At 49.0% G+C, this 27,859-nt stretch overlaps 1 protein-coding gene across 12 annotated transcripts in view; it reads right to left on the bottom strand.

Moving 5' to 3' along the window:
• Positions 1–22,014, bottom strand: part of Ppara (peroxisome proliferator activated receptor alpha) — a 68,761-nt gene extending 46,747 nt beyond the window's left edge. The window contains exons 1-5 of one of the 12 annotated variants that reach the window (XR_015623831.1): positions 21,713–21,996; positions 20,551–20,637; positions 12,653–12,768; positions 11,024–11,248; positions 10,529–10,586 (exon numbers count right to left, since the gene is read on the bottom strand). Coding sequence is in view for 1 of the 12 variants with exons in the window: in XM_087555887.1 (XP_087412013.1) it covers positions 10,529–10,630 (102 nt within the window). In the remaining 11 variants the exon portion in view is untranslated. 12 annotated transcript variants of the gene reach the window in all.
• Positions 22,015–27,859: the final 5,845 nt, after the last annotated feature.

The raw sequence follows: 27,859 nt of genomic DNA, 5'->3' as shown, positions 1-27,859 counted from the left end.
TGATCTCACACACACACACACACACACACACACACACACACACACACACCCCAAACATAAATACATCCTTTTTAAAAGAAAAAAAGGAACAGAAACTGGCATATAACTGCCTACCAATAGACAGCAGCCCCAAGCTGGAAGCAGCCTAGATGTATTTTTGTGGGTGAAAAGCTTGCCCACTGTGGTCTGCCCTCAATGCAATACAGAATGCTACTCTGCCGCAAGCAGTAGGGAGCTCCTGAAGAGCCCAACAATGCATTGGCCTTGTTGCCTCTCAAAGACTCACACTGAGCGAGAAGGACCACACCAACAGGTTGCAGCAGTTGTCAGGTCCACGGTAATTTCTTCCCCAGTTGGGCAGGCATGAGAACACAGGTGTGTGTGTGTGTGTGTGTGTGTGTGTGTGTGTGTGTGTGTGTGCGCGTATGATCAGAGGATGCATCATGGCCCCATCAACCAAGTACTGGACTGTGTGCTTGCTACGAACTCCACACACCAGCTGTTTTCCACACACCAGCTTACACTGACGGCTTTCAGCAAATTTAAGGAGACACAACTCCTTAATCTGTGATTCACATTCAAATCTTTTGAGGTAACCTAACCCTTTCCAGTACAGGGCCTGGTTAAGGGTTAGGCGTTATATTTTGTTGCCTTCTCTCCCTGCATCTGAAACCTACCCATGGCATTGAGGACACCTTCAAGGGATGCCATTGGTGGCTCTCACCGTCTTAAGCAGAACATAGAAACGTCTTTAGTACCTCTCAGGAGTGCTTCTGGGAGGTGTCTGCACAGCTGGTCCTGCACGTTGAGAATTTCTAGCCCAAGGTCTCCTGTGTCTCACTCTCAAGCTGGGTTCTTAAATAGGCTCCAGCCCTCTCTCCATTTGCATGCCCTCGGCCTTGTCCCTCTGCCAGCTGGAAATGTGTACAAGGCTTTCCTGTTTGGAACGAGCGGTCCCCAGAGCCACATAGCTTCCATTCTTATTCAGTGCTACCAATAAAAGAAACCTAGAAGCAAAAACTATTTTGTCCACCTCCAAGTAAGAGAGTGAAGGCCCACAGCGCCCACCCCATTCAGGGCTTATGGAGGAGACTCCTAAGTCAGGCACCTCCTGTCATAACTGGTTGAAGGGAAAATAAGGACAAATATGGTTTAAGGAGGCACGGACACTAAGGGGACAGAAGGGAATCCATTTGGGGGAGAAATGGAATTCTACCCTTTAAAGCTCATCATAAAAATAAAAGAGTCAGGAAACATAAAGGACCCGGTGTGGTGGCACACAGTGGCAAGCACTCGTAATCCCAGAGGTGGGGGATCCTTGGGGCTTGCTGGTTGACCAGCCTGATGGAGTTAATGAGGTCTGGGTTCTGTGAGAGACCCAGTGTCAAAAACCTAATGTGGAAGAGTAATAGAGGGAGGACCGTGGACCTCTAGCCTCCACATACATGTACACACATGTCCATGTGTGCTCCCCACACATGCATACACAGACATGTGTATGAGATGAACACACACACACACACACACACACACACACACACACACCAATAAGAATCCCACTATCAGTGAGACCTCAAGGGGATAGACGTGCTTCTGACCCAATAACCGTGGGATCGTCCAGGGCCCAATGCAGGAGCAAGCTGAGCATCCTCTGAAGTCATGACGCCTCTGCAGAATTCTGTGCAGCCACTCTACCAGCAAGAGGGCATACCTGAGATTAGGCATAGCTGTTTGCAAGCCTTGAACCCAGCACAGCCCTGTGTGACCTCGCTCTTTTATTTCTGCTCACAATTACAGCTGGTCTCCTTCGAACTGTCTGCTGTCCTTCCGTGCCGTTTATTTTGAAAGGCTCTCACTCAACCCTCTCATCCCCATCCTGCTTGGTAGCCTCATCCCTGCCCCCCCCCCACAGACTCTGGCCACAGTGCTCCGTCTACTCCGTACCACAAGGTTCACATGCAGGGGGTGGGGAGGGTTCATAATCCTGAGGGTGAATCCTGATCGTTTTACTCCTGCTGAGGATGTAACATGGCTCTCAACCACCTGTGTGTGCTGGCAGAGCTGGGGTGTCAGATCAAGGCGTGGTCTCACCCAAGGCCATGTCATGCCTGGAAGCTTGCTAGGTCTTAGATCTGAGTCAAGGTCTCCTTGTCCGCACACAATGTAGTGCCATCCCACTTAGCCCCCTTGCTTGTCAGGGCTACAACCTGCCCAAGCTTTCTGTAATCACTTTAGCCACCTTCAGCTCTGCCCTCAGCCTGACAGGAAGGATCCTGACATGAAGGAGCCCATGCAACTCACACAGAGTTCCAAATAGGCCTCATGATGGGCACCATAGTGACTTGCCACTACCTCTCTCCTGGGACCTCACGTTATCCTCTCTGGGCATTCCTATCCACTGACTCGTTGCTCCTTGCATGAGCCTAGCTGGTTGCTCCTAGCCTAGCCTAGCCTGCACTGCCAGGACAATCCCTGATCCAGTCTGCTCTTCGGGTTCAAACCTGAGCTCAACTCTCCCGCATCATACTTCCTTCTCCCCAGGCCGTTCGTGGCTACCCCGCAGTGTTCCAGACCCAGCTGGCCCAAGCTAAGCTTGCTCTTCCCACTGCACCTGTCTCCGTTTTACCTTACCAGGCCTAACCTCAGCCACCATACCCACTTTCCTACCCCCTCTCTACTGGAGATGGGGTTTTATGTTCGGGGCTCACAGAATGATGCCTGACACAGAGAACTCAGTGAATAGTTGAACGCATTTTTTTCCCCATTTTTCCTTCGCACACTCAATTGTCTGGCCAATGTAAGATGGTCAGCACGTGCCAGACCATCACTTGCTTTCCAGCTGCCAGGATCCCCCCGTCCCCGTTCCTTTGACCTGAAGCATCACTCATCTTTGCCCATTTGAGGGCACTCAAATACCTCCCACAAGTCTCCCTCCCCCATGACACCCCCAGGTGGAAGAGCCACTCCCTGACTCCCTGACTCACCTTAGCTTGGTTCTTAGGTTCTGACTGATGACCTACCTGAGGCCTGCCCACATGAGTAGTGGCTGCTCACTAAGTAGAATTTGCACTTTGTCTGCACCCCCCCTCACATACACATGTGCTCTCTCTCGCTCTCTCTCCTTCTCTCTCTCTCTCTTGCTCTCTCTCTCTCTCTCACACACACACACACATACTCACATACATTCACATGTTCTCTCTCACACACACACACATGCACGCACACATACACTCACATGCTCTCTCTCACACACACACATGCACGCACACATACACTCACATGCTCTCTCTCACACACACACATACACACACACACTCACATGCTCTCTCTCACACACACATGCTCTCTCTCACACACACATACACACTCACACATACTCACATGCTCTCTCTCTCACACACACATGCACGCACACACACACTTACATGCTCTCTCTCACACACATACACACTCACATACACTCACATGCTCTCTCTCACACACACATGCACACACACACACTTACATGCTCTCTCTCTCACACACATACACATTCTCTCTCTCTCACACACACACTCACATGCTCTCTCTCTCTCACACACACAAACATACTTTCTCACACACCCACTCACATGCTCTCTCTCTCTCTCACACACACACACTCACATGCTCTCTCTCACACACACACACACACTCACATGCTCTCTCTCTCTCACACACACACACACACTCACATACACTCACATGCTCTCTCTCACACACACACATGCACGCACACACACACATGCTCTCTCTCTCTCTCTCTCTCACACACACACACACACACACACACACACACAGACACACACACACCGTCTCATCAGTAGCTATGAAATGAGTTTCGTATTTTGTACTGGTGCTAATGTCTGAACACTGAGTGCTCCCTGACAATGCTAAGCAACGAGCCTATGGGAGGAGCCTGCTACAGATAACAGCAATGTTGAAAAAAAGAGGGCAGACTGCAAGGCAAAGCCTTTCTTAAAGAGACAGGGTGACTGTCACCTAAAGGGACAGGAGCAGCAGTAGCTGCTTAAGAAAAGTGTGAAGCTAGAGCATGATGGCACGCACCTTTAATCCCAGCGCTTAGAAGGCAGAGGCAGGTGGGTCTCCGTGAGTTTGAGGCTAGCCTGATCTATATATCAAGTTCCAGGACAGTCAGGAAGGAAGGAAGGAAGGAAGGAAAGAAGGAAAGAGGGAGGGAGGGAGGGAGGGGGGGGAGGGAAGGAAGGAAGGAATGATGATACTCTTGCTATAAGATTCTTAATAGATACTGTATCAAACCAAGGTTCTCTAAAAGAACATAATTGATAGAACGGTCTGTCTGTCTGTCTGTCATCTTTCTGTCTATCATCTATCATCTATCTATCTATCTATCATCTATCTACTAATTATCTATCTATCCATCATCTATAATCTAAGAATTATTTATCTATATATCAATCTGTCTATCTATCTATCTATCTATCTATCGATCATCATCTACCAATCTATCTTAAAGGGGACTTATTTGAGTGGCTTACACTCAGTCATGGTCTGAGTAGCCCAACAAGACTGTCTCCTGATAGGAAAAAGGTCAAGAATCTAGTTGTTCAGCCCACGAGACCGGGTGTTTCGGCGGTATCAATCTGATGGCAGAGTTCCAGGGAACTCCTAAAGAGCTGTTAGTCTTCCGTCTACATTGGAACCCTGAAGAGGCAGGTTCTAGCAGCTGCAGAGGAATGCCTCCGTAACAGGATGAATGAACTTGCCAGCCAGGAGGACAGGCAGGCAAACCCCCAAAGCTTCCTTCTTCCGTGTCCCTTTTTCTGGCCTGCCATTAGAAGGTGTGGGCCAGACATAGGGTGGGTCTGACAGATTCAAATAATCCAGTCAAGAAAATACCTCACATCTGGTGTGCTCAGATGCTTGTTTTCAATTGATTCTAGAGGTGGTTCACTGACAACCAAAAATAGCCATCACAGGCATCCTGCAGCCTCCTGGGAAAGGGCATGCTTAGGTTGCTCCCAGACATTCAAAGAACCAACAACCAGCTGTGTAGTATCCTCAGTATCAACACCACTAAACATGTATATGGGGGGTCTTATACAGCAGTGTCCCAGTCATAGAGAGCTTTTTAAAAGGGACTTAACATCTTTCGATTACTGAGCTATCCCTTCCATGAACATGTTATGCCCGTCTATTTACTTCGTTTACGATATGGTTTGCCTTCCTGTTACTGTGATACCTGGGAGAGGAAAGAGTTCACTTTGCCACTTCCGATCACACAATCCATCACCAGGGAAGTCAGGGCAGGAACTGAAGCAGACACCACAAAGGAAGGCTGCTAGCTAACTCACACTTTGGCTTGCTCAGCTGGCTTTCTTATGTTTTAGACCCACTTGCCTAGGAATGGTACCACCCACAGTGGGCTGGACCCTCCCACATCAATCATTAACCAAGACAATCTCTCAAACAAGCCCACAGTTCAACTTGACCAAGGCAATTGTTCAGTTAAGTTTCCCTCTTCCTAAGTGACTTTGGGTTGTGTCAAGTTGACAATAAAAACTACCCAGGACAAACTATATTTAATTTCTTCCAACGATATCATCAGGTTTCTTAGCAGGCACCTTGCATGTATTTCTCAAATTTATTCCTAGGTCTATGATATACGCTTTTAGTTTTTAATCCATTGTTGCAATGGATTTCAAGGTTTGTAGAAAGGTGAGTAAGACATGGTTTCCATACACCACTCCAGTTCTGCCCAGTTCCCCTATTATTAAAATGTTGCACTGGGGAGAGGAAATTTGTTACCTCACTGATCAGCCAAAATTGTCATATTAATAGTCGAAGTCCCTAGTTACCATTGGAGATCACTGTTGGGCTGAATGCATTTTGTGGCTTTTGGCAGCCATGCTGGCATGGCATCTACGATATGATTTAACACAGAGCCATCTCACTGCCCTAAAAGTATCCCACACATGCTCACTGGCACACTTCCTCCCACTCCCCACTGCTGTTTTTACTGACTCCACACTCTTAGATGTGTGGTTGTAGTCTAATGGATGCCACTGGCCACAGCACTACAGGAGGGACTGTCCTCCTTCACTGACACCCACAGTGTTTCAGGGGTAGCGTTTTTCTCCTACACGCTTTATAATTTTTTTTGTCTTACTCCAAATCTGTGACTTTACTTTTCATTTCCCAAGTGTCTTTTGATAAACAAAAGTAGACAACATTTTCCCAGGACGTATGAGTTTTATTTTTCTTGTCCTATTGCATTGTCTAGTGTTTACATGGCAATGCTCAAAACAACTAGATAATAAATTTCTGCCTAATTTTAAAGAGCTTTGAGCCTTTGCTGTTAGGTGGGAGGTATTTCCCAGATCCTGTCTCAGATTGAGGAGAGTCTATTTGCACTTTTCTCTTTGGACTTTGGTCTACTGCTTTACCTGTATTACAACTTTCTTCTTTATCCAATCAATATTTTGAATTACACTGATCTTTCTTTTTCATCCCATCAGTACTGTGAAATTCAGAGGTCAAAAATTTTACTTGTTTTTTTTTCAAATATTTTCTAAATACTTAAAACAGTCCACTTGCATTCTTATTGGCTCCTTGACCATGTGGCTAAAACATGTTGTACTTCTGCATATTTCTGCATACTACTACATTTAATTTGAGAATATTTGAATATAATTTTTACCTCTTTAATCTTCTTTTGTTTGTTTTTTTTTTTTCAAGACAGTATTTCTCTATCTCTGGCTATCCTGGAACTCACTCTGTAGACCATTCTAGTCTTGAACTCAGACATTTGTATGAGTGCTGGCATTAAAGGTGTCTGCCAACATGCCACTCGGATAAAATATATATTTTTAAATTAATTTTAATTTTAATTTATTTTATTTTATGGCACTTTGCCTGCTTGTATGTCTATGTAGCATGTGCATGAAGTTCCTACACAGGCCAGAAGAGGGCATCAGGTCATCCAGAACTTGCATAAGACGGTTGTGAGCCACCATGTGGGTGTTTGGAACAGAAACTAGGTCTTGTAGAAGAACAGCCACCTTAAGCACCTCTCCAGGCGCACTCTTCTTTCTTTTAAGAGCCTATTACCTGGAGGCATGAAGTGACTGCCTTCGCTCACTGGTTGAGCATTTATTTCTGTGTCCCTTTGAAGTTTGGACTTGTCACCCATACATTATCCTTTTCATCCCCCCTCCACCCCTTTCCCACTTTCATGTGTGTATGTGGTATGCATGTATGTTTTTGCTTGTGTGTGGGTCCATGTGTGTGCATGCCTGCTTGTGTATATATGTATGTTTTTGCATGTGCGTGGGTCCATGTGTGGCAACCATCCTCCATTGCTTCTCTGCTTTTCTATTGAGGCAGGGTGTCTCAATTGAACTCAGAGCTCACCAATGTGGCTGGTCTCACTGGCTAGCCTGCTCTCCACTTTCTGAGGCTACCATGACAGCTGGGCTGCCACTCACACCAGGCATTTATGTGGGATCAGGGGCTGGTGCTCCAGTCTTGCAGGGCAGGTACTCAAACCGCTGGGCATCTCCTCAGTCCCTTCCCTTTGCTCTTTTGAGGTGGTGAACAGTGTTGTGAATCCCTTTAACGTATGGAAGCTGCTTCCTCTGGCTTCACATGACAGTCACTTTCTCAGTGTGTGTGAGTTAAGGACCTCAGCACATGGCCAGGAGTGGCTGGCTGTTCTCCCACAGTTCCTTCCACGGTCCCCTCGGACATCACCCACTGGCTTCCCCTCTCACTTACTGTGGCACATGCATCTCCCTGGGACTGCTCCTCTGCCATTCATTATAATATTTAAGTGTACAGAATACTGGACTTAGGTCACATTTCACCCACATATAATTATCCTTCGCTTGTTTCCACACCACGCTCCCCGCCCCTTGCACTTGCCTCTGACCCTGAATGTTCCTTCTCCGTCCATGTCATGTATGTGCTTAGATCCTGACTCACTCCTCTGGTGAGCAGAAGTATGGGCTATTTTGCCTTTCTAGCCATCCCACTAATTTCTCTTGCTCTCTCTCAACCTCATTCTTTCCCCTGGAGCTCCTCGTGACTTCCATATCATATATGTTTTATGTTTTTAAATATAGACCCTGCATGAGAGAAAGCAGCAGCATCTGCCTTTCTGGGTCTCATTTCACTTGCACAGTCATTTGTTGTTGTTGTTGTTGTTGTTGTTGTTTTTGTTTTTGTTTTTGTTTTTTTGAGACGGGATTTCCCTTTGTAGCCCTGGCTGTCCTGGAACTCTCTATGTAGACCAGGCTGGCCTCAGACTCACAGAGATCCACCTGCCTCTGCTTCCCGAATGCTGGGATTAAAGGTGTGCACTGCCACCACCACCACTACTACCAGGTTTACACAGTGATTTTTTTTTTTTTAGTTCTGTACATTTTCTGACAAAATGTACAAGATTCCACTCCTCTTTGTGACTAAATAAAACTCCTTTGCCTGTGTGCCTCCCATTTCTTTATCCACTCATCTGCTGATGGGCCTCTAGGGCAAAGCTGATTCCTCATCTTGACTGCCGTAAATAGTGCCAAAATAAATATGGCTGTCCAAGTGTCTCTGAGGTATACTGCCTGAGAGTCCTTCCAGTGTTTAGCTGGACCATGTACACACGCATACACACAGGCACGCACACGCACACACGCATGTAGCAGTTCTATTTTTAGTTTTGGAAATACCTCCACACTGGTTCCCTCGATGGCTGGCCCAGCCTACACCTCCACCAACACTGTGTGACTTGCTCTTGCCTCACAACCTCGCCAGCACTTAATGTTGTTTGTTTTCTTCCTGAAGCCGCTCCGACTGAGTTGGATGAGACAGAAACTTGATGCAATTCTGATTAACATTTCCCTGATGGCTAAGGATGGTGGATGGGTTTTGCACATCTGTGGCGAGCTCCTCTTTTTCTTTCCCCGTTTTGTGAAGTGTATCATGTGCTTTTATCAGCGGGCCATGAGGGGACCGTGCAACTACATGTTAGCTATCTGTGCATGATCTCAAGGAGAGGGGCTCAGACCTAATCACAGAGTGACTTTGAAACTGGCCAGGAATCATGAACACTGTCTCTCCTTCCTCTCTCTGCTGGGACCAGAAGTCATGACATTCCCCACCTTCTGCTTCTTCCCACCCCTGTCTTCTCCATTCATCCACACCCTAAGAAGAGAGCATGCTAGCTCTCCCCTAACACTGGACTCATGCAGGGAAGGGGCAGCTGCCATACTAGGCCATAACAATAACTGTGAACACCTCACCCCTGTCCCGTGCAAGGCCACTACCACATCAGCTCCTGATTATTGGCATGACCAGATGACCAGTCACAGCCTCTCTCTTTGGCCATTACTAGCTCCCCGTGCCAGGTCCACATTTAAGGAATAACGGTGACCTCAAAGTCCCACACCTCCCCAAGGGAGGGTCAGCTTGGAGGTGGTTTGCATTCCTGAGTCCAGACCTTCTCATCTTGTTCTCTCTCATGGCAGATGGTTCTGCAGTGAGCTCAGGGTGTGGGTGTGGGTGTGTGTGGGGTGCCTTGGGAACAGTTGGTCTGTGTTCCTTACAGAAATGTTCAATATCAACTCACTATCCCTTAGAGATGGGTGTAATTTGCAAATGAGTCACCAACAATAAGGTTAAAGCAAGTTTGTAGTGGTAGAGGTTAGGCCTAAGGCAAAGTCACAGACATCTTCATCAAAGTGGGGAAGCACAGGTCTTGGGAGATGGCTCAGCAGTGGACAGGCTAGCTGTGCAAGCATGACGACCCAAGTGCTATCCTCAGAACCACATAAAAAGCGGGATGCAGTGGGGCCTGTTGTTAATGCCTGCACTCCTGTGGTGAAGGAGGTAGAGACAAGAGAACCCTGGATAGCTTTCAGGCCAGCTAGCTTGGAACACACACTTTACAGGCACTCATAAAAGAAGCCCTGTCTCCACAAAGTGGAAGGCCAGAACAGACTCCCCACAAAGTTGTTCTCTGACCTCCACATGTGTTCCCTCGCACACATGAATGTGCACACACATATACATAGACGCACTACATAACATTAAAGCAGAAATGTGGCTGCAGACCCAGAATGGATACTTTCTGAAGCAAAAGGAAGCAGGGCCGCCCTGGCGGGTTATGGGGCAGAAGGGCTGCGGCCATCATGAATGCTAGAGAACCAAGGACATGCATAGGCATGTGGCTCTGCTGGATGATTCAGACATCTACCTCCTGGGTCAGGAGAAACCCCTATCCTTGGAGCCCACAGCTTGTACTCCAGAATAGTACTACAGAGACTAAGATGGTGACCATCCTGAGACCTAGGGTGGACGCACAGGGCCCTCTTGAGCTGCCTCAAAGGGAGAACTCTAACTCCTGCTGGCTGTAATCTGAGATGCTGCAGAGAATGTGGCTGAGGTGAAGGCAGAGGAGAGCCAGGGACAGGCGGTGTGGGAGAGAGAAGTAGAGAGGTTGGTGTCAATGGCAGTGGGGCCGCTAACCAAGGGATCAAACCTTAGCTGACGTCCAGCAAGAAGAAAGGGATCTGGTAGGTTTCCCAAACCTCCAAGAACTGTAGAGAGAGGACAGATGGGTTTCACTCTGTGTAAATGACATGCAGTCATCTTAACAACCTGGTTCTAAAAGAAAAACTAAACCTCTCAGATCCACCTCACTGCCTGGGTTCCCACGCACACAAGCGGGCAACCAGGGTGCCCTGTCCAGAAACATCGGTGACCGGCTCTGCTTCCACGTGATCTAATGAGCTCACGATCTCCCAGGTACAATATAGATGTCCTCCCCGTGCCCCAAACTCACCAAGCAAATCAAGGAGTGGCCTTGGCTCACACCCATCTTAGATTCTTCTAGCAAACAGGCCTGGATGAGAGGCTTATATTTGTCTAAGGACAATTTACATCCTGCAGACCAATCGAGCTGAATGGAGCTGAGCCTGCTATACCCCAAAGTCGGTTCTTACCCTCCCAGGGGCCAACTCAGGAAGCCACTGACCTGTTGGCCGGAGGAAGATGGTCACTGCTCTGAGGCTGCTGGACCCATCCATGACAGGAGGGGGACAAGCAGGCGTGGTGATTAAATGGGCAACGCTTCCTGAATATCGGTCATTAGACTCCTGATTAGAGTTAATAATCACCTAAGATTAGATCCCGCCAGCCGATGTGGGTCAAGAGGAGTTTAACTCAGCCCATAATACTTCTGAGATCACGGCGAGAAGACCTGAAAGTGGGTTCCGCAGATTCGTGAATTTTTACCGAGTCTACTTTTCCTTCGACTTCCTTTAGCTAAGGGAAATTCCAAATTCCAGGACAAACGTGCTCTGCTCTGCTGAGCGGAGTCACTGTTAAGCCCCGTGCTCGCATCTCTGAGGGTTCACTAGACCCTCTCTGCAGAGTCCTTCCACACCACAGGTCAGGGTTCATTACCCAGTTGCCCCTCCTTGTAGCCTGGGAGAGGGACTGCAAAAGTGAAGGGAAGGGCGATCCCTAGAGTTCCTTACTGCTTGCTCCACACACGGGACAGAGTCTGGCACCCACTGGATGCAATAAATATCTGTTGAATAAATAAATGAACCTAGGAACAAGTGACTGCTAGACTCTAAGGAGGCAGAATGAGTAGAAGCAGAGATTCAAATAGTCTCTGAGCATATGATGGGCAAGAATCCTGTATCCAGGAAGAAGGCTTGGTAGTAATGTGCCTGTCGCACAGGCATGAGGACTGATCCAGAGCAGGGATCCTCAGCTCTGGATACACACAAAATCTAGGCACAGAGGCATGTGTCTGCATCCCCAGCAGGGGCAGACATAGTGGTCTCCTGAAGCTCCTTGGTAAGTCGATCTCACAAATCAATAAGCTCTAGATTCTGAGAGAGATTCTGTCTCAAAAAGTAAGGTACAGAGGACTAGAGAGATAGCTCAGCAGTTTCCCAGTGCCCACACTGGGCACCTTACAGTGCTCAAAACCCCAGCTCCAGGGACTCCAGTGCCTCTGACATCTAGGTGTTCATACATGTGGATCACACACATACACACACACACATGCATACACACACAAGCATACACACACATACATACACACACAAGCATGCACATACACAGGCACACACAGGCACACACAGATTAAAAACAAAATAAATGGAATTAAGTAAGGTGGTGGGCAATCAGAGAAGATACTAGGTGTTGACTTCTGGCTTACACACACACACACACACACACACACACACTATACACTACACAAGCGTTAACCTCTGGGTTCCACACACACACACACACACACACACACACACACACACACACACTTGCACAATTTCGAGGAGAATCATGAAGACTTAGGAAGGAAGTAGCATTGGATGCAGCCTTGAAGAAATCTCAGACAGATAGAGTGCACTGGTTGCTACCAAGCTGAGTGGAGCATGAGCAGAAGTCTATGGCATCTTGCAGCTACAGGGGTCTCAGGGAGAGCCACTTTCTTCAGCTTACATGGGAACAGCCATACCACACACACAGGCACACATACACACAAAAGCACATGTGCACACATACAAGCACATATGCACATACATGCACATACGTGCACGTGTACACTCACATGCATGTGCACATGCATGCTTTGACAGGAAGGCACCTGACATTCTGTCCAGAGGCTCAGGGAGGAGCCTAAGAAGGAAGTCTTCAGCTGAGATCTGAAGGGAACAAACGCTGGGGGTAAGGGAGGACCTGGAGGATCCATGTCTTCTTCATCTATGGAAGAAGCAAAGAGTGAGAAAAGAACTAGAAGATGCCGGAGTAGAAAACGTCAGTCCTGGGTAGTCTTGGCTGTGCCTTTCTGGTTACCACTGAAAACGCATGAGAGTCTGATGAAAGAGCTGATGGGTAGTTAGAGTTAAGGCAAGCCAGCATCTATACAGCTCTTACAGCCTGCCAGGCAGAACCATCTGGGAAAAGCACTGGCATTCATCCCATTGATGGACAAGGAAACTGAGGCACAGGCCAAGTGAAAGCTACTAAATGCTGGGAGAGGACCCTGAAGCTTGTCCTGGCTTGTTTCCCTCAGTCCAGCCCCAGTGGGGGTAGTCAATGAGATGGGGGAAGGGGCAGAAATCAAGGAGAGGGAAGAGTTCAGGGTGGCTCAGAATAAGACACAGAGCTTGAGGGTCACAGCAAGCTCACAAAGGAGGCTTGGGTTTGGAGTTCTGAGACGGACGGCAAACTGCAGGGACCTGGCAAAAGGACTGGCAGAGTCTAGGGGACTAGCCCTGAGGATTCTGAAAATCACTAAGTCCGTGTTATCGGGCTTTTTGGTAATTTACCTTTATATGTCTAAATAAGATGCTCTCAGAAAAACTGGGGTATGAATGTGTTCATCTTATGCCACAATGCACAACACCATCTCCCCAAGTCTGGTTTTCAATGACCTCCTTATCTCCCTGAGGTTTCACTCTCGAAGAGTCTCTACCAAACCTCCTTTCACATGTGGGTAGGTAGTGTTTTAAAATACCTACCAGAAGATGCTTTCTCCCATCCGGAAAGCCCCCTCTAAGTTCATTCATTCCTCCAAAGGTCACAATTCATTGTAGGATTGTACTTTCTCAGTCAAGGAAGTCCTGCCGGGAGTCTTCCTTCTGGTTCCCGCGTCTCCAAGTCTCTGCCTCTATTGCTTTTGAGATTATCAGCTGCCCTTGAGCGTGGTTAAACATTCACCTTCATTAGACTTCTGCCCTAGACACTAAAAGCTACCTTTATTAGATTCATCCAAGTAGAGAATAGGGCAGGGGAAAAGTTGATAATGTTTGGTCTGTAGTGTAAAAGAAAGCCGCACATGTATCACTTTTCCTTCTGAATCCTGCTAAGTTCCCTGCCTGCCGGCTCCAAGCCTGGAATCCTGCAAGGAACCTCCTAGGGGGAAGCCATCCACCTGAGACTTCCTCTGTCACCTCTGCCATCCACATGGCTAAGAACAACCTTCCTGGTAGCCTCCACTTATCAGCCTGGATGTACACTCCCGACTCCACTCTCATGGTCCCATCTGGGTTCCAGGTCCGGTGGCAAGGGTGGGTGCACTCTGTCCACCACCTGCAGTTCACCCTCTCATTGTTCACCTTATCCTGCCCACTTCTGCTTTGGCTAACGCCCAAGACACCGCCAACCTTTCCACCCTACATCCCCTTTGTTGTTGCTGTTTAGCCCATGCCGTTGGAGAACTAGCAACAATCCACCTGCCTTAGATGCCCAAATGTGAATTACAGGTGTGTGCTGCCATACGTGGCTTGGTCCCATGCTGATCACTGGCACATGAGCTCTCCCAACTCTGCCTTTCAAAAAGCATTGGCTCTGCATACATTTACACCACTCAGACTCCTTTCTTTGCTGCATGCTTCCTTCTCAAGCCTCCTTTCTTCCTGGGTCTCGTGCACCTACACATCTTCGCACAACTGAACCTTTTCTAAGAGTGACATTCCTCCGTCAATGCTCCGCACTGAATGCAGCAGGACAGGCTTGTCTCTATGACTTCAAAACAACAGAAATAGGATGTCTTTCCTAATGAAAAACACACTGGACAAAGGGACATTTTTGGAGAAGGGATAATGGAGGTCATAATCTGAAATTTCAAGGACTTCAGGTTCCCGCTTGGGAAGCAGCAAGCGGGGAAAGTGAGCCAAGTTTCCCCTGCCCTCATCTGGCAACATCTGCAGTATTTTTCAAAGTATGTGTATGTGGGGTGGGGTAGGGGGGCAATGATAATACTTGAGCAAAATGCTTCCCTAAACTGTGAGGTCCAAGGGCATGGCAGCCCACACACTGCAAGGCTGATTTCCATGGTCAATAACTTTCACCTACTCAGACATGATCCCCACTGCAGCCAAAGTTCAAAGTCCTCAGGACGGATTATTCTCTAAAGCATCACTCTTTATGCACGGGAATAGAACGTGAGGGGATGCAGAGTAAGACCCCGCCTTGGTTATCGAACTATGCCATGGATTCTGGACTGCATCAGGGCAGCTCGTGAGTCCAGACATCCAGAGAGCAGGGCTCATGCATTGGCAAACCATTAGACACCCACGCAGAAAAGCCACCGAGAAGACACAGCTAAAACTTGTCCGGATAAAACCCATTTGCATTTAGCCTGGTGGAGACGGGAAAATGTCTGCTTTCGGGACAGTGAGATTTGTCTGCTGCTGTGTGAATGGACTGTACATGTCCACAAGCCATCTCGTCTCACTGTGAATGCTCGCATAAAGCTGGCTGCTACTGTCTCAGTGTGTTTCAGAATTGGGCATGTCTATCCATCCACCTCTCATTACTAGGTCTCTCCCTTGATACTGGCTGCTTGTCGCCCCAGAGTAGTTATCACATAGACACAAACTTGTTCAGTTACGGATGGCTGTCAAAAGCCCGAGGGCCCCCTCACTCTGACCTTACCCTAATCTTGAGCTGTTCACAAGTTTCAGAGACCTTTGGGACAATTAACCATTCTGCGCTCTACCCCTGACTCTCAGGATCCAGAAGGATGCTTTTTCAAAGGCTTCCTTGTGTTCTCCAAGCAGCAAGTGGGAAATAAGGGGATCCATTTGGAAGTGCTCGTTCCCTTCTTATTTCCAAATTTCTTAACACCCAGCAAAATAAAAGCAGTCTGGGGGGTGTTAACTCAATTTCCCCAGTTTCTCCTGAGAATATACATCCCGTGCAAGACCCTTGGCCCCTTAAATGCAAACACTTCAGGACTTAGATGGTTTGGCGGCTCAAGCACTGACTGCTCTTCCAGAGGACCTGGATTTGATTCCCAGCACCCACATTGCAGCTCACAACCATCTGGAACTCTAGTTCCAGAAGATCCAATGACCCCCTCTGCCCTCCATGGGCACTAGGCATACATGTAGGCAAAACACTCATACATTATAAAACAACAACAACAACAACAACAACAATACATGTCCCAAACCACAAAACTTTACCCACATTTCATTATAAGGAACGTGTTTGGCATCTGAATCCATGGTTGGTCTTGAAGTTTAAAAAAAAATAGCATTTTATTTAAACAGATCTTCAGGCTTTCTCGTTTTTTTTTTTTTAAAGTCTATTTCATACACGCTAGCTCCCACATCTTGTGATAATTGCAAACACACTGTTTTGACGGCAACCATCACACCTTAACCCTGCCGCCATGGGAACTACATCCTGGGTGTGAGGGAGCTGCCAGCTGTGGAGATGCGCCCCAGAGTGGAGACGAAGGACCAGCATTTGCTGGCTCTGAGATGCTCGCCCTTCCAAATAAGCGCTCCCACACAGGAGGATATGGGCAGAGAGTTCTTGCTGATCTCAATTCCGCCAACCATTTACATATTCAACGAGATTCTACAAGTTCCTACGAAACCTATGGTGCTAGCAGATCAACGGTGAACAGATCCAGACCCTCCACCCCAATCCTCCCTGTCCCTACCCTGGCTTTCAGTAATCCAGGCTCATTGAGAGAGGCGGACTCTCCAGGAGTTGTAGTGCCAGACAGTATCTAGGCATGAGTTCCAGTAAGCTGCAGAAGGCTGCCTTTTAGTAGGTGTCTTAGGGTTTCTATTGCTGCCATGAAACACTGTGACCAAAAAGCAAGGTGGGGAGGAAAGGCTTTACTTGGCTTACATATCCACATTGCTGTTCATCATCAAAGGGAGTCAGAAGTGGGACTCAAACAGGGCAGCATCCTGGAGGCAGAGGCCATGGAGGGATGTTACTTACTGGCTTGCTCCTCATGGTTTGCTCAGCCTGCTCTCTATAGAACCCAGGACCACCAGCCCAGGGATTGCACCACCCACAATGGGCTGGGCCCTCCCCCCATTGATCACTAATTGAGAAAATGTCTTACAGCGGGGTCACATGAAGGCATTTCCTCAACTGAGGTTCCTTCCACTCTGATGGCTCTAGCTTGTGGCAAGTTGACACACAAAGTCAGCCAGTACAGAGGTTTCCCCAGTGTGGTGTGGTCTAATGGGTATCTAACCTTTTGACGTTGCCCAGTTACATCATGTACATATGCACTGGGTCACACTCATAGCTATCCTGGTAAACACATGGCCCACTGGCCATAGATTGGACACTCTGGGGATGCATGGGAGTGAGAAGACGTGGCAAGACTTGTCTGTCACCATCAAGTCCTGGGATCACGTTCACATTCTAAGCTAATGGGGATCACTTGTGATAATTGTGATAATCTTACTGAGAGAACCTTCTCCTTTATCTGTGTTTCAAACTGAAATCTCATGGGAGACTATGGGAGGGTAGCGAGGGAGTCCCTTTCTCAAACTCTCTGAGAATTCAAAAAGCCTTGGCAGCAACAAATTGGCTTGGGGACACAGGTGTCCCAGATCCCAAACTGCTCTGACAGCTCCCTCATGGATCCAGTGTTCTCAGCCACTGCTTCTCAACCCCTCAAAGGTGATCTAAAGAGGAAGTGAACTTTCTGCTGAGAAACAGCAGCCTAGGGACTTGGACAGAAGAAGTCTGTGGCCTGGCAGGTGGCAGCTGAGAGGCAGGGTACCAACAAATGTCATAACAAAATGACATCACACCTTTCTTGCTTCTCCAAAGCAAACTTTCCAGCGTGCCTTCACCCTATACAGATCTCAAACCAGCTCAGCTCAACTAGGAAGACTCTGCCTAGGAGTCACCTGGTTCACCGTGTCTCGCCGGACACCACAGTCATGACATCTTGATGCTCAGCCACTGAGGACCGCAGAGGCAAAGAGTACACGCACTCGTGTACACATGCACACGCGCGCGCGCACACACACACAGACACACACAGACACACACACCCCTTTGGAAAAATGAGTACATTCATACAACAGTGTGGAAACCCACATGCACAGAACTCTTTTCTGCGGGGAAATCTGAGGCACATACAAAATAGCAATGCTCTCAAGGGAGAGGCAAGCTCTGTTAGCCTAGCATTTCTCTCAGGAAGTTCCTGCTGAAAACCCAATTGCAGCCTGGGGCACACCTCAGCACAGCTCATGCTGTGAACTTGCAATCCCAGGCTTGATGTTCAACAACCCAACCAAAGCAGAAACCCCACAAACCCCCTCTTATCACCAACTCGCAGATTTAAACTCTGTGCCTAATTCTCTAAGGGCATGGTCCTAGAGAGTCTAGCTTGTTCGATGCGTTAAAAAGGCTGAAGCCACAGACGTGGCAAATGTTTGTCCCATTTACAGAAATTATAGCTTACTAATTAATTTATTGATTGGTTAATTAATTTATTTATGAGACAGTTCCTGGTTGGCCTGGAACTCACTATGTAGATCAGGCCCTCGAACTCACAAAGATCCACCTGCGGACACTTCCAGAATGCTGGGATTAAAGGTGTGCCACACCATGTCAGTGAAACTATAGCTTTTAAAACAGTGCCTATCAAGCCGCCGAAATCAGAAATAAAAACAGGCACCCTCTCCCTTCCACCACCCAAAGCAAACATTTGACAGGCAGCAACCTTAGCTGTGATATCACAAAGTTAAGGCAAGCATCGGCCGCCAGGAACGTCATCCCACACAGAGGCTGTGCGAGCACACGGGGTGGGAGGGGAGATTTGTTGTAGTTAAAATTTATTGACAACAAGTAAAGACACATTCCAACCGATGTTTCAGTAAAATCTTCTCCAACGATATTATAAAAACACAAATAGTCATAACATTAAAAGGGGGGCGGGGGGTCCTTAGTCTCAAAAGGGTATGACACCCATTCTCACGCTCAGTTTCTTCATCTATTAACCATCAGGAGGATAGTTATGAATTTCTCTCTTTTTTTGTTTGCTTGTTTGCTTTATTTTTGTTTTGTTTTGTTTTGTTTTTTAGAGAGGGTCTCATTGGCCAGCCCCAAGCTCTCTGTGTAGACCAAACTGGCCTTGAACTCACAGAGAACCTCCTGCTTCTGCATCTGCCTCCGGAGTACAAGGATTAAAAGAATGTGTCACCATGCCTGGCTATTGATTTGTTTTTGAGACAAGGTTCTCACGTAGCCTGGCATAGCCTCAAAGGTATCATATGCTTTTGTCTCTCCTGCCTCTGTCTCCACAGTGCCGGGATCACGGGCATGGACTGTGCTGCACCTGGTTTATGAGGGGCTGAGGATCAAACCAAGGGCCTTGTGCATGATTGGCAAGCCCTCCACCAATGGAACCACAGCCCTAGCCCTCACGTTCATTTCTTTCTTCTTCTTCTCCCCACCCCCAAGACAGGGTTTCTTGGTGTAGCTCTGGTTGTCTGGGAACTAACTCGCTCTGTAGACCAGGCTGGCCTCAAACTCAGAAATCCGCCTGCCTCTGCCTCTGGAGTGCTGGGATTAAGGGCATGCACCACCACCACCTGGCTTCAAGTTTCCTCTAATTCCAGCATGGAAATCAGTCTCATAGCAAGTTCATAGCTCTCTTGTTTAGGAATGGCATAGTGGCCCCTGCCCCAGGAAGCTATGCAATAAGCATGAATCAAATGAATGAATTATATACTAACATATGTCTATATATGCATTGGCTAAATACCGTATGTAAACCTAGTGAGTTATTAGACACACACTTGAGGCAAAAATATGTTGTTTCTCACATTCACATGAAAATATTTTTCTCAACTTAATAGTTAATAAAACAAATTAGAAACATGCTTTCTCTTCTCTCATTCTCTTCCCACCCCTTACATACATACATACACATAGACACACATACATACACACATAGACACATGCATATACACATATATACTGAGACACACAATACACATACACACCTTGACACAAACACACACATACAAACACATACACACATTGACACATACACACATATACACTCATACACACATGTACACACACATACACACACACACACACACACACACTTTTTAGAACTCTGTTTCTAGGCTTGACAAACATCAGTTAAACAGAACTACTTCAGCCTTCAGTACTTGGGAGGCTGAGGTAGGAATATAAAGAGTTCAAGGCTAGCCTTTGCTACACAGCAAGTTCCAGACTAGCACAGGCTACGTAGCAGGCTCCTGCCCTCCTAACAAACTCTATGAGTCTGGTGTGTTTCCATACATGTTTAAGTGTTGGAAAAGAGACCCTTTGCTTTCTACGGTCAGTTCATGTATCATAGGCCCACCGACTCTGGGTTTTCATATGGTCACCAAGTAATGTTTATCTGGCTGTTTCTTGGGGACCATCCCTGCGCTAGCTAGTGATGAAACGAACCAACTACTTAGCCGAATTGATATGAAGACAGCCAAGAGACAGTCTTCCGAGTCAGTTTATAGCCAGATGCAATAACACCTCTTTCTAAACTACACTGAAGCCGCAAAGAAATGAAGTTCCCAGGAAAAAAACACATTCCATCAGTACTGAAATGTGGACCACCCATTTACCTGGCTTCCCTGAGAAGACATTTACTATTTCACCACAAAATAGCTACTACACCTGTTGCTAGTCTGAAGTACAACTTATGACAGCGTTTACAATATTCCAGACTGAAAGCCGTCCGTCAACCCCTCTTACCTGTGATGACAACGTCTTGTGTCCTGAGCTTGACCAGTCACAAATGTCAGTTCACAGGGAAGGCAGGGCCTTGAACTTCAGTCTTGGCTATAGAACGTTAAGGAAGGAACCAGTTACAATATGTTCTCTGGATCCCCCCCAACTCTCCACCACCTTGGGAAAGTCACTGTGACCCTGTTGCCTGCAACCACCGCAGTGTCCAGGGTCGCCCAAGAAAGTTCTGTGCTCCTCCCCCAGGAAGAGCTAGGACAGGAGAGGCCTTTCCTAAGAGGAAGGGAGTGGGCTGGGGTTGGGGGAGCACCCCAGTGGCAGAGTGCCCCCCCCTCCAAAGACATTATTTATCACTGTGGATTTTCCTTAGAATCCTAACATTCTCTCCGAGAAAAAAAAAGTTTGGGAAAGGAGAGGTGCAGTTATTCCAGGCTAGTTGGAGAGGTACTGGGGCAGAATCACCCTCCCCGACTAACACACAGACACTCCCGGCTCCCTTTATCCATAGCAGGTCAGCCGCGCAGGCACTGCACAGAGTAGAGACTAAAGCTGGCCCCACACAGGACCGGCTGTGGCACTGGGCTCTGGAGGGCAGAGACATAGGGGTAGCTTTGGCATCGTCTCTACCGTACTGCTGGGGCCTGTTCACACCGCCCCACTAAGGTCAGCCTCAATGAGGAAACCGGTGTTCAAAGCGAGTCGGCTGAACCCACCGGTGTTCCTCCAGATCCCCAGCAGTGGCTAGACTCAGTGACCCCAGAATCAGTCTGTCCCGGGGCCTCGAGTTACCTCGCCTCTAAGATCCCCGAGGGTCTCAGGAAACGCCTCCCGGTGAGTTACGCCCAAATGCACCACGCTGTGGGAAGGGAGCGCCCCGATGTCCCCGCTCGTGTGCCCTCCCCTCAAGGGGACAACCAGAGGACCCAGCGTCGCTTCAGTTCCAGGACTCCACGAACCCTCCAGCCCACAAAACAGCTGCGAACGCCAATGTTCAGAGCCGGCACACGGCGCTCAAGGGGACTCGAAGTAGCGGACAGTTCCAGGGGCCCCGAAAGTCGCACGCGTGTGCCCTTCCTAGCGTGTGCCCTCGCCAGTGGCTGTGGGTCTCCAGACCCGCGCCCCTGGTCCACGCGCATGCGCCACCGAGCCCCTCCCCTCCCTGTCCACCCACCTCACTGTCCCGGGACGGGGGACGCCTGGCTCCCGTCCTCGCGCGTGCCCTCCCGCCCCTGGGCACCTGAGGCTGCGCTCCGCCTGCGGGTCCGCAGGGCCAGCCCGCCCGGGTAGGCGGCGCCAGGAGGGGCTCGAGCGGCTGTCTCCGCCCCCGTCACCCCTGTCGTGGGGCCGCAGCGTCCGGGGCCCCTGCCCGGCACCGCCTACGCGCGCCCGTGCCAGCCGCGCCCCCACGACACGCGCCGCCCCTCGGACGTCCCCTGCGGGGTCCCGCGGCGAGGTGACCGCCCCGGAAACCCCGCCCTCTAGGCCCGGGCCGCGGCTCAGAACGAGACACACCCCCCGGACGGCAGCATCTGATTGGCCGCTGCTGTGAGGGCGGGGCCTAAGAGGCCCTGGGCAGTTCTCCTCGATGCCCATTTAGTGCCTCGGGGCTCGGGCATCTGTTGGTAAACTGAGGCTGGCTAGGTGAAGGGACTGCCCAAGGTCACCCGACGGGCGAGACAGCCCTGTGGGAAGGGCGCGCCTGGGCGAGCGCGCCTTTCTGCTCCCAGCCCCGCGCACCGGCCAGAACTGAAGTTCAAGGCTGCGGGTCTGGTAGAGCTTCCCACCGGGTGCCCTCGGTGAACTGGTCTAGATCGTGGAGCGCGTGCCCCGAGTCCCGGGACTTCGTGGGGTGGCGGGCGGGCAGGCGGGATCTGATCTTCAGAGCCCCAGGATGCGAAATGGGGAGAAAGGAAGAGCGAGCTGGGGCACGCGGCAACAGGTGTCGGAGGTGCCAGGGTGGGTGTGGCGGGCGGGGAAGGCAGAGGCTGAAGGGCATCGAGGACGGTCGCGGGGAGGCGCGGCCGCTTCGACCCTCCGCCTCTGCCCCGCCCCGGGCTGCGGCCCCTCTGTGTACGCTGGGGGAAGGGGGAAGTTGAGGGGCTGACTATGTCCAGCTCAGGCACTGGGACTCTGCCAACTGACAGCGCAGGGGGCAGGCTGCGACTGGGAGCAACCGCTTTGTTTGCTTCACCCCTGGATCTCTGATCACGGAATGCACATAGCCCCCGGGGTGCCAACGCCTCAGGACGCTGCTCCTTTGGGAATGAAATGTGTGCTATGCCAGCCCTCCTGTCTGTCCTCACGCTGGGCCTGCCACTATGCTATTTGTGGCGATGAGCGACCAGGAAAGCCTACTAGGGAAAGGAAACTTTCAGCGCACATCTCTTCACCCTGGGAACTGGAACCAGACCCTACAGGCACATTCAGGAACGTCTTTAAAACCCACCTTTGCTGATCAGCCTCATACCTGTGGCGAACTTTGCCCCACCTGCCAGACACCCACAGAACATTCCCTGCTTGCCTATTGGCAAGCCCTCCTTTTCTTGCACGCAATGGCCAGGAAATAGCTACTGTTTGTATTATGTATGCTTCAAAGCATGCAAAACTGAGACCCTGGAGATGGCTGAATGGGTAAAGGTGCTCGCTACCAATTCTGATGACCTGAATTCCACCCTGAGGACCCACACGGTGGAAGGATAGAACCAACTCCTGCAAGTTGTCCTCTGTCTCACACACACACACACACACACACACACACACACACACACACACACACCAGCCAATCTGCCACATACAATAAATTAAAGGACCTTGCAAAATGACCTGCCTATATGATTTTCTGGAGGGCCCAGGGGATAGTCAGAGACATTATTCCCTTGTATAGAACAGTGAGCATGCTCACAGTAGCTGCATCCCCAAAGGACATCTCCCTAGTATACCATTGAAAGAGAGAGCTTAGTTACCTGGCGTACAGCAGGTCCCAAGCTCCAAAGACCAGAGTCCACGTGCAGGAATGTTGCCTCCTTATTCAGAGTGTTCTGCTGCTAACCCAGGTCTACCAGACATTTGGAATAAAAGCAAAGAATGGTTGTTCAGAATGAGAGGGGCCAGCAGAGTAGTTGCTGAACACAGAGAACACAGAAAAATGACAGTTGGGGAAGAGGTTGGAGAGATGGCTCAGTGGTTAAGAGAACTGACTACTCTTCTAGAGGTCCTGAGTTCAATTCCCAGCAACCACATGGTGACTCACAACCATCCGTAATGGGATTTGATGCCCTCTTCTGGTGTGTCTGAAGACAGTGACAGTGTACTCATATACATAAAATAAATAAATCTTAAAAAGAAAAAAAGGAGGCATTGGGGAAATGCCTAGTATTGGGGGATCCTTCCATCCAGACTCCCTTAGAGATCCTGAACATCTCTTCCTCAATTGGCCCGCGGTCACTTGCAGAAGACAGTGATTTTCGTTTGACAGACTGTATTCAGAGGAGAGAGATACAAGGGCTTGTCTTACAATCCCCACCACGAGAGATGCTGTCTCAAAGGGTGCACGCCTGGCTCTGGGACATAACTACATCCTTTCTCTTCGCTTTCTGAGGTGTTGAGGGGTGTAGATACACACAGAACAGAGACACCATCTGTGCAGGACTGAGTAAACACCTTTAATGTTCTCGTGTTCCCCAGCTGGTACATTAGTAACCACTGAGAGTTTTGGGACCATATGCCTTAGTTCACCCTGGATGTCTTCTGAAATTACAAGACAATGTCACCTGCAAACGTCTTGGTCTATCCTGGGATATAAGTGGCCCAGAGGCTGCAGGTTAGACATACCCATCCCTTCTATGTTCACGTTTCCTGACTAGTTGCAGGCTGATGAGAGAAAGCCCTTGGTGCGTGCATCCGCCTGCCAAAGGTGAATAGGACTTAGGGCTCAGTGCAGGAAGCATGGGAACCCCACTACCAGCACTTGAAGATTCTCCCATGGGTCTGGGGTCCAGGCCCATCTATGTTTACCTCGTGACTTATGTAAGTCCTCTCCAGGAACCACCCAAGGCCTCTGAGGGTCACTGGCTTGCCCTCTGCTGATCTGCAAAGCTTCCTATTGTGTGTCATCTGCCAGGATAGTGGCCTCTGATCTCCTGGAAGTGTGCCTTCAATCAGGTGGTAGAAGTCCACCAGGGCAGGGGAAGTAGGTATTTGCTGATGGAAAAGTAGGAAGCTGATTGCTGGTGGACCGAAGTGGACTTCAGTGAAGACCAACCCTCGTATGTCCTTGGATGCCACCCTAGGACTGGCACTCACTATCCAGGGGACAAACTATGTTCACCTTAGACATGAGACTCACAGTAGCCATGGAAGGTGGCTGGCTCCACCCACTCCCACTTCACAGATGAGGAAATCAAGGGCAGAAGCCACCTGGAGAGAGTGAGGATGCTCTCAGACCTCATATCCACTCTGCGATCTGCACTTATCTGGTACAGAGGCCAACTGCTGGCTTGACACCCCAGGCTCTGGCAGACATAAGAGCCTGGTGCTCTGGGGGTCTTGGGGGTTGGCATCAGGCAATTTAAAAGCCATGGAAAGAAGGAGAGCCAGGCTCAAGGAAGGAGACGGTGGAAGTGATATAAGGTGGGCAGAGGTGGGTGGGGTCCTGCCCAGGAAGCTGAGGAGGGGAAGGGGGAGTATGGAGGTCTGGCATTTGTCCTGGGGACAATGGGAAGCCTGGTTTTAAGCAGGGCTGCGATCCCATCAGAACAACAGTTGGATTGAGAGTTACGTCAAATACAGGCTGTCACCTGGGTGGAGGTGGTGAGCAAAGATATAAACTCACTGGAGGTCTGCAGGGTCTGGAACCTTCTGCTCAGAAACTGCTGTCTCATGGACACACTACCCTTTTTGATAATTAACCTGTCTCCAAACCTAAGTTTACAGACTGCCTTTGCTCACCATGGGTCAGATGTCTGTCTTTGTATACCTTGGAAGGTCAAAGCACCCTGCTCACAGTAACTCTGCTATTTGCTCCCTCCCCTCCCCCCAGCAGTGCACAGACACTCTCCTTGTGGGTACATGTGACTACATCCCCAGTGGGCTATGCCTCTGGGCCCTGGGTCATGGGTGTCTTTTATCCAATCCAAAGCTTGGACTTGCAGAGTGACCCACTGTGTACTGTGAGAGTCTCAGTGTAGAGACAAGAAGACAAGTTCAATTCCCAGAGGATGTTTGTCCTGACCTAGACCAGAGGTAGGACCATGAACTTCACACCGTGAGTTCGAGGCTAGCCTGGTCCACAAGCAAGTTCCAGGACAGTCATGGCCTTCTACATAATAGAAGGGACCCAGCTTCAAAACAAGCAAACAAAATGTGCTTTCTCTGTTGTCAAGAACCTGTGGTCAAATTCAATCTGAAAATACTAAGTGGAAATAAACATTTTAAAGTAACATTTATTGCAGTGTGTTACTCTATTTGACTGCTAATCTCTTATTGTGCTGGCTATATAAATTAAAAGCTATTCTGGGTCTGGATGGATAAGGAAAAACCCAATCTCTCTAGGTTCTGGTATTGAGTTTCAGCATCTCCTGGGGGGCTTGGAAGTATACATTACCACCTCAGTCCCTTTAGTACAGAGTCTTGCATCCATCACTCTGTAACTGTGGCATTGGACTTGACTCCTATAGGAGCCTTTCCATCTAGCAAGCAGGGCTGTTGTGTCTTTCCTAGGGTCCTTGTGGGAGAATGAGGAAGGTGCTCATATGACTCCTCTGAAAGACAGGTCATACTCTTAATGCGATGACCACCAGACTGAGGGCTGTACCAAGTGGTACCTCCTCTAGGAAGCTTCTCGGCATCCATCTTGTGGCCGAAGCTGCTTTCTGTTCCAGGTCCTCCTTCCACACACCGTGCAGTTAGTTCAGTCCCCCACTATCTGGCAGTTTCTGGTTGTCCTGTCCTGGCATTCAGCATAGCTGATCGGAAACTCTCCCTCCTGCAGACGCTATAACTGCATGCCTCCTCCCACTGCCCTCCCCTCCACTCTCTTCCCTTTTACATAAGAGTCTCTCTTGTCCAGAGCAGCCTGTAGGCCCCAGGCTCCATAGCACTCTGCAGAAGGGTCTCTGGGCCCCACCACATCTGCAGAGCTCAGGAAGAGCTGCCTTTGTAGATAAGGCCAGCTGGGTGGCCTTGGGTTTTTACTAAAATGTGGAATTGCACTATGCCCACATCTGGTTCCCTAGAAGGCGATGCGGCCATGCTTAGCAAAGCTTTTGCCTTGTTTTATAACTTCTCAGCAAAGTGGAGGGGAAAGATGCATTGAAGAGTTTCAGTGGGGTTGGGGATTTAGCTCAGTGGTAGAGCACTTGCCTAGCAAGCGCAAGGCCCTGGGTTCGGTCCCTAGCTCCGAAAAAAAAGGAAAAAAAAAAAGAAAAGAAAAGAAGAGTTTCAGCCTTTATTGTTGATATCTTTTCTTTCCTGAGTACCTTTTATAATCTGTTACAGTTGAAAATACCCCTTTGTTTTGGTTTGGTTTTTTTTTTTTTTTTTTTTTTTTTTTTTTTTTTTGAGACCAGGTTTCTCTGTGTAGGACTACACAGGGCTGTCCTGGAACTCACTCTGTAGACCAGACTAACCTCAAACTCAGAGATCCACCTGCCTCTGCCTCCCGGATGCTGGGGTTAAAGGCATGCACCGATACCACCAGGCTAAAAATACCCTTTCTTTTCTTTTTTTTTTTTTTTGGTTCTTTTATTTGGAGCTGGGGACTGAACCCAGGGCCTTGCGCTTCCTAGGTAAACGCTCTACCACTGAGCTAAATCCCCAGCCCCAAAAATACCCTTTCTTAATGAAAATTCCCCTATATAACATGCTGGTGTTATCAGGAAGGGATGAATTTGTTCTGACTTGGCCTCACCGAGTGTTAACAACCCCATGATGAGTCTCCAAGTGGGTTAAATCCCAGGACCCTGCTGAATGGCTCTGTTCACTAATCCATGTTAGGTGAGCTGCAAAGACTTCTTGACGTGGTTCTAGACCTTCCACGCCCAGCCCTCTCCCCCGGCTTTATTTGTGATGTTTACTTTTCAAGTCAACACACTGGCTTATGTTGAGACTTGCAACATGAAGTACAAGATTCTATGAGAGGCCTTGATTCCGATCTTCCAGGAGGCCAAGGAGCAGGGTGTGGGCGGCACAGCCTGCAGGAGTTTTGCACACATGGGGCTGTGGCACAAGGCACTGGGCACCCTCCCAGGGCTCAGATAGGAGAGCCATGTTTCCTTCTGTCCGTGAGCCTCAAGAAGAACCCTAGGAGGGACAGCGAGAC

The sequence above is a fragment of the Rattus norvegicus genome, chromosome 7, assembly GCF_021556685.1.
Source record: "Rattus norvegicus strain SHRSP/BbbUtx chromosome 7, alternate assembly SHRSP_T2T, whole genome shotgun sequence".
In the NCBI taxonomy this organism is placed as follows: domain Eukaryota; kingdom Metazoa; phylum Chordata; class Mammalia; order Rodentia; family Muridae; genus Rattus; species Rattus norvegicus.
Note: the sequence above shows the minus strand (reverse complement) of the source record. Positions and strands in the feature narration are given on the sequence as shown.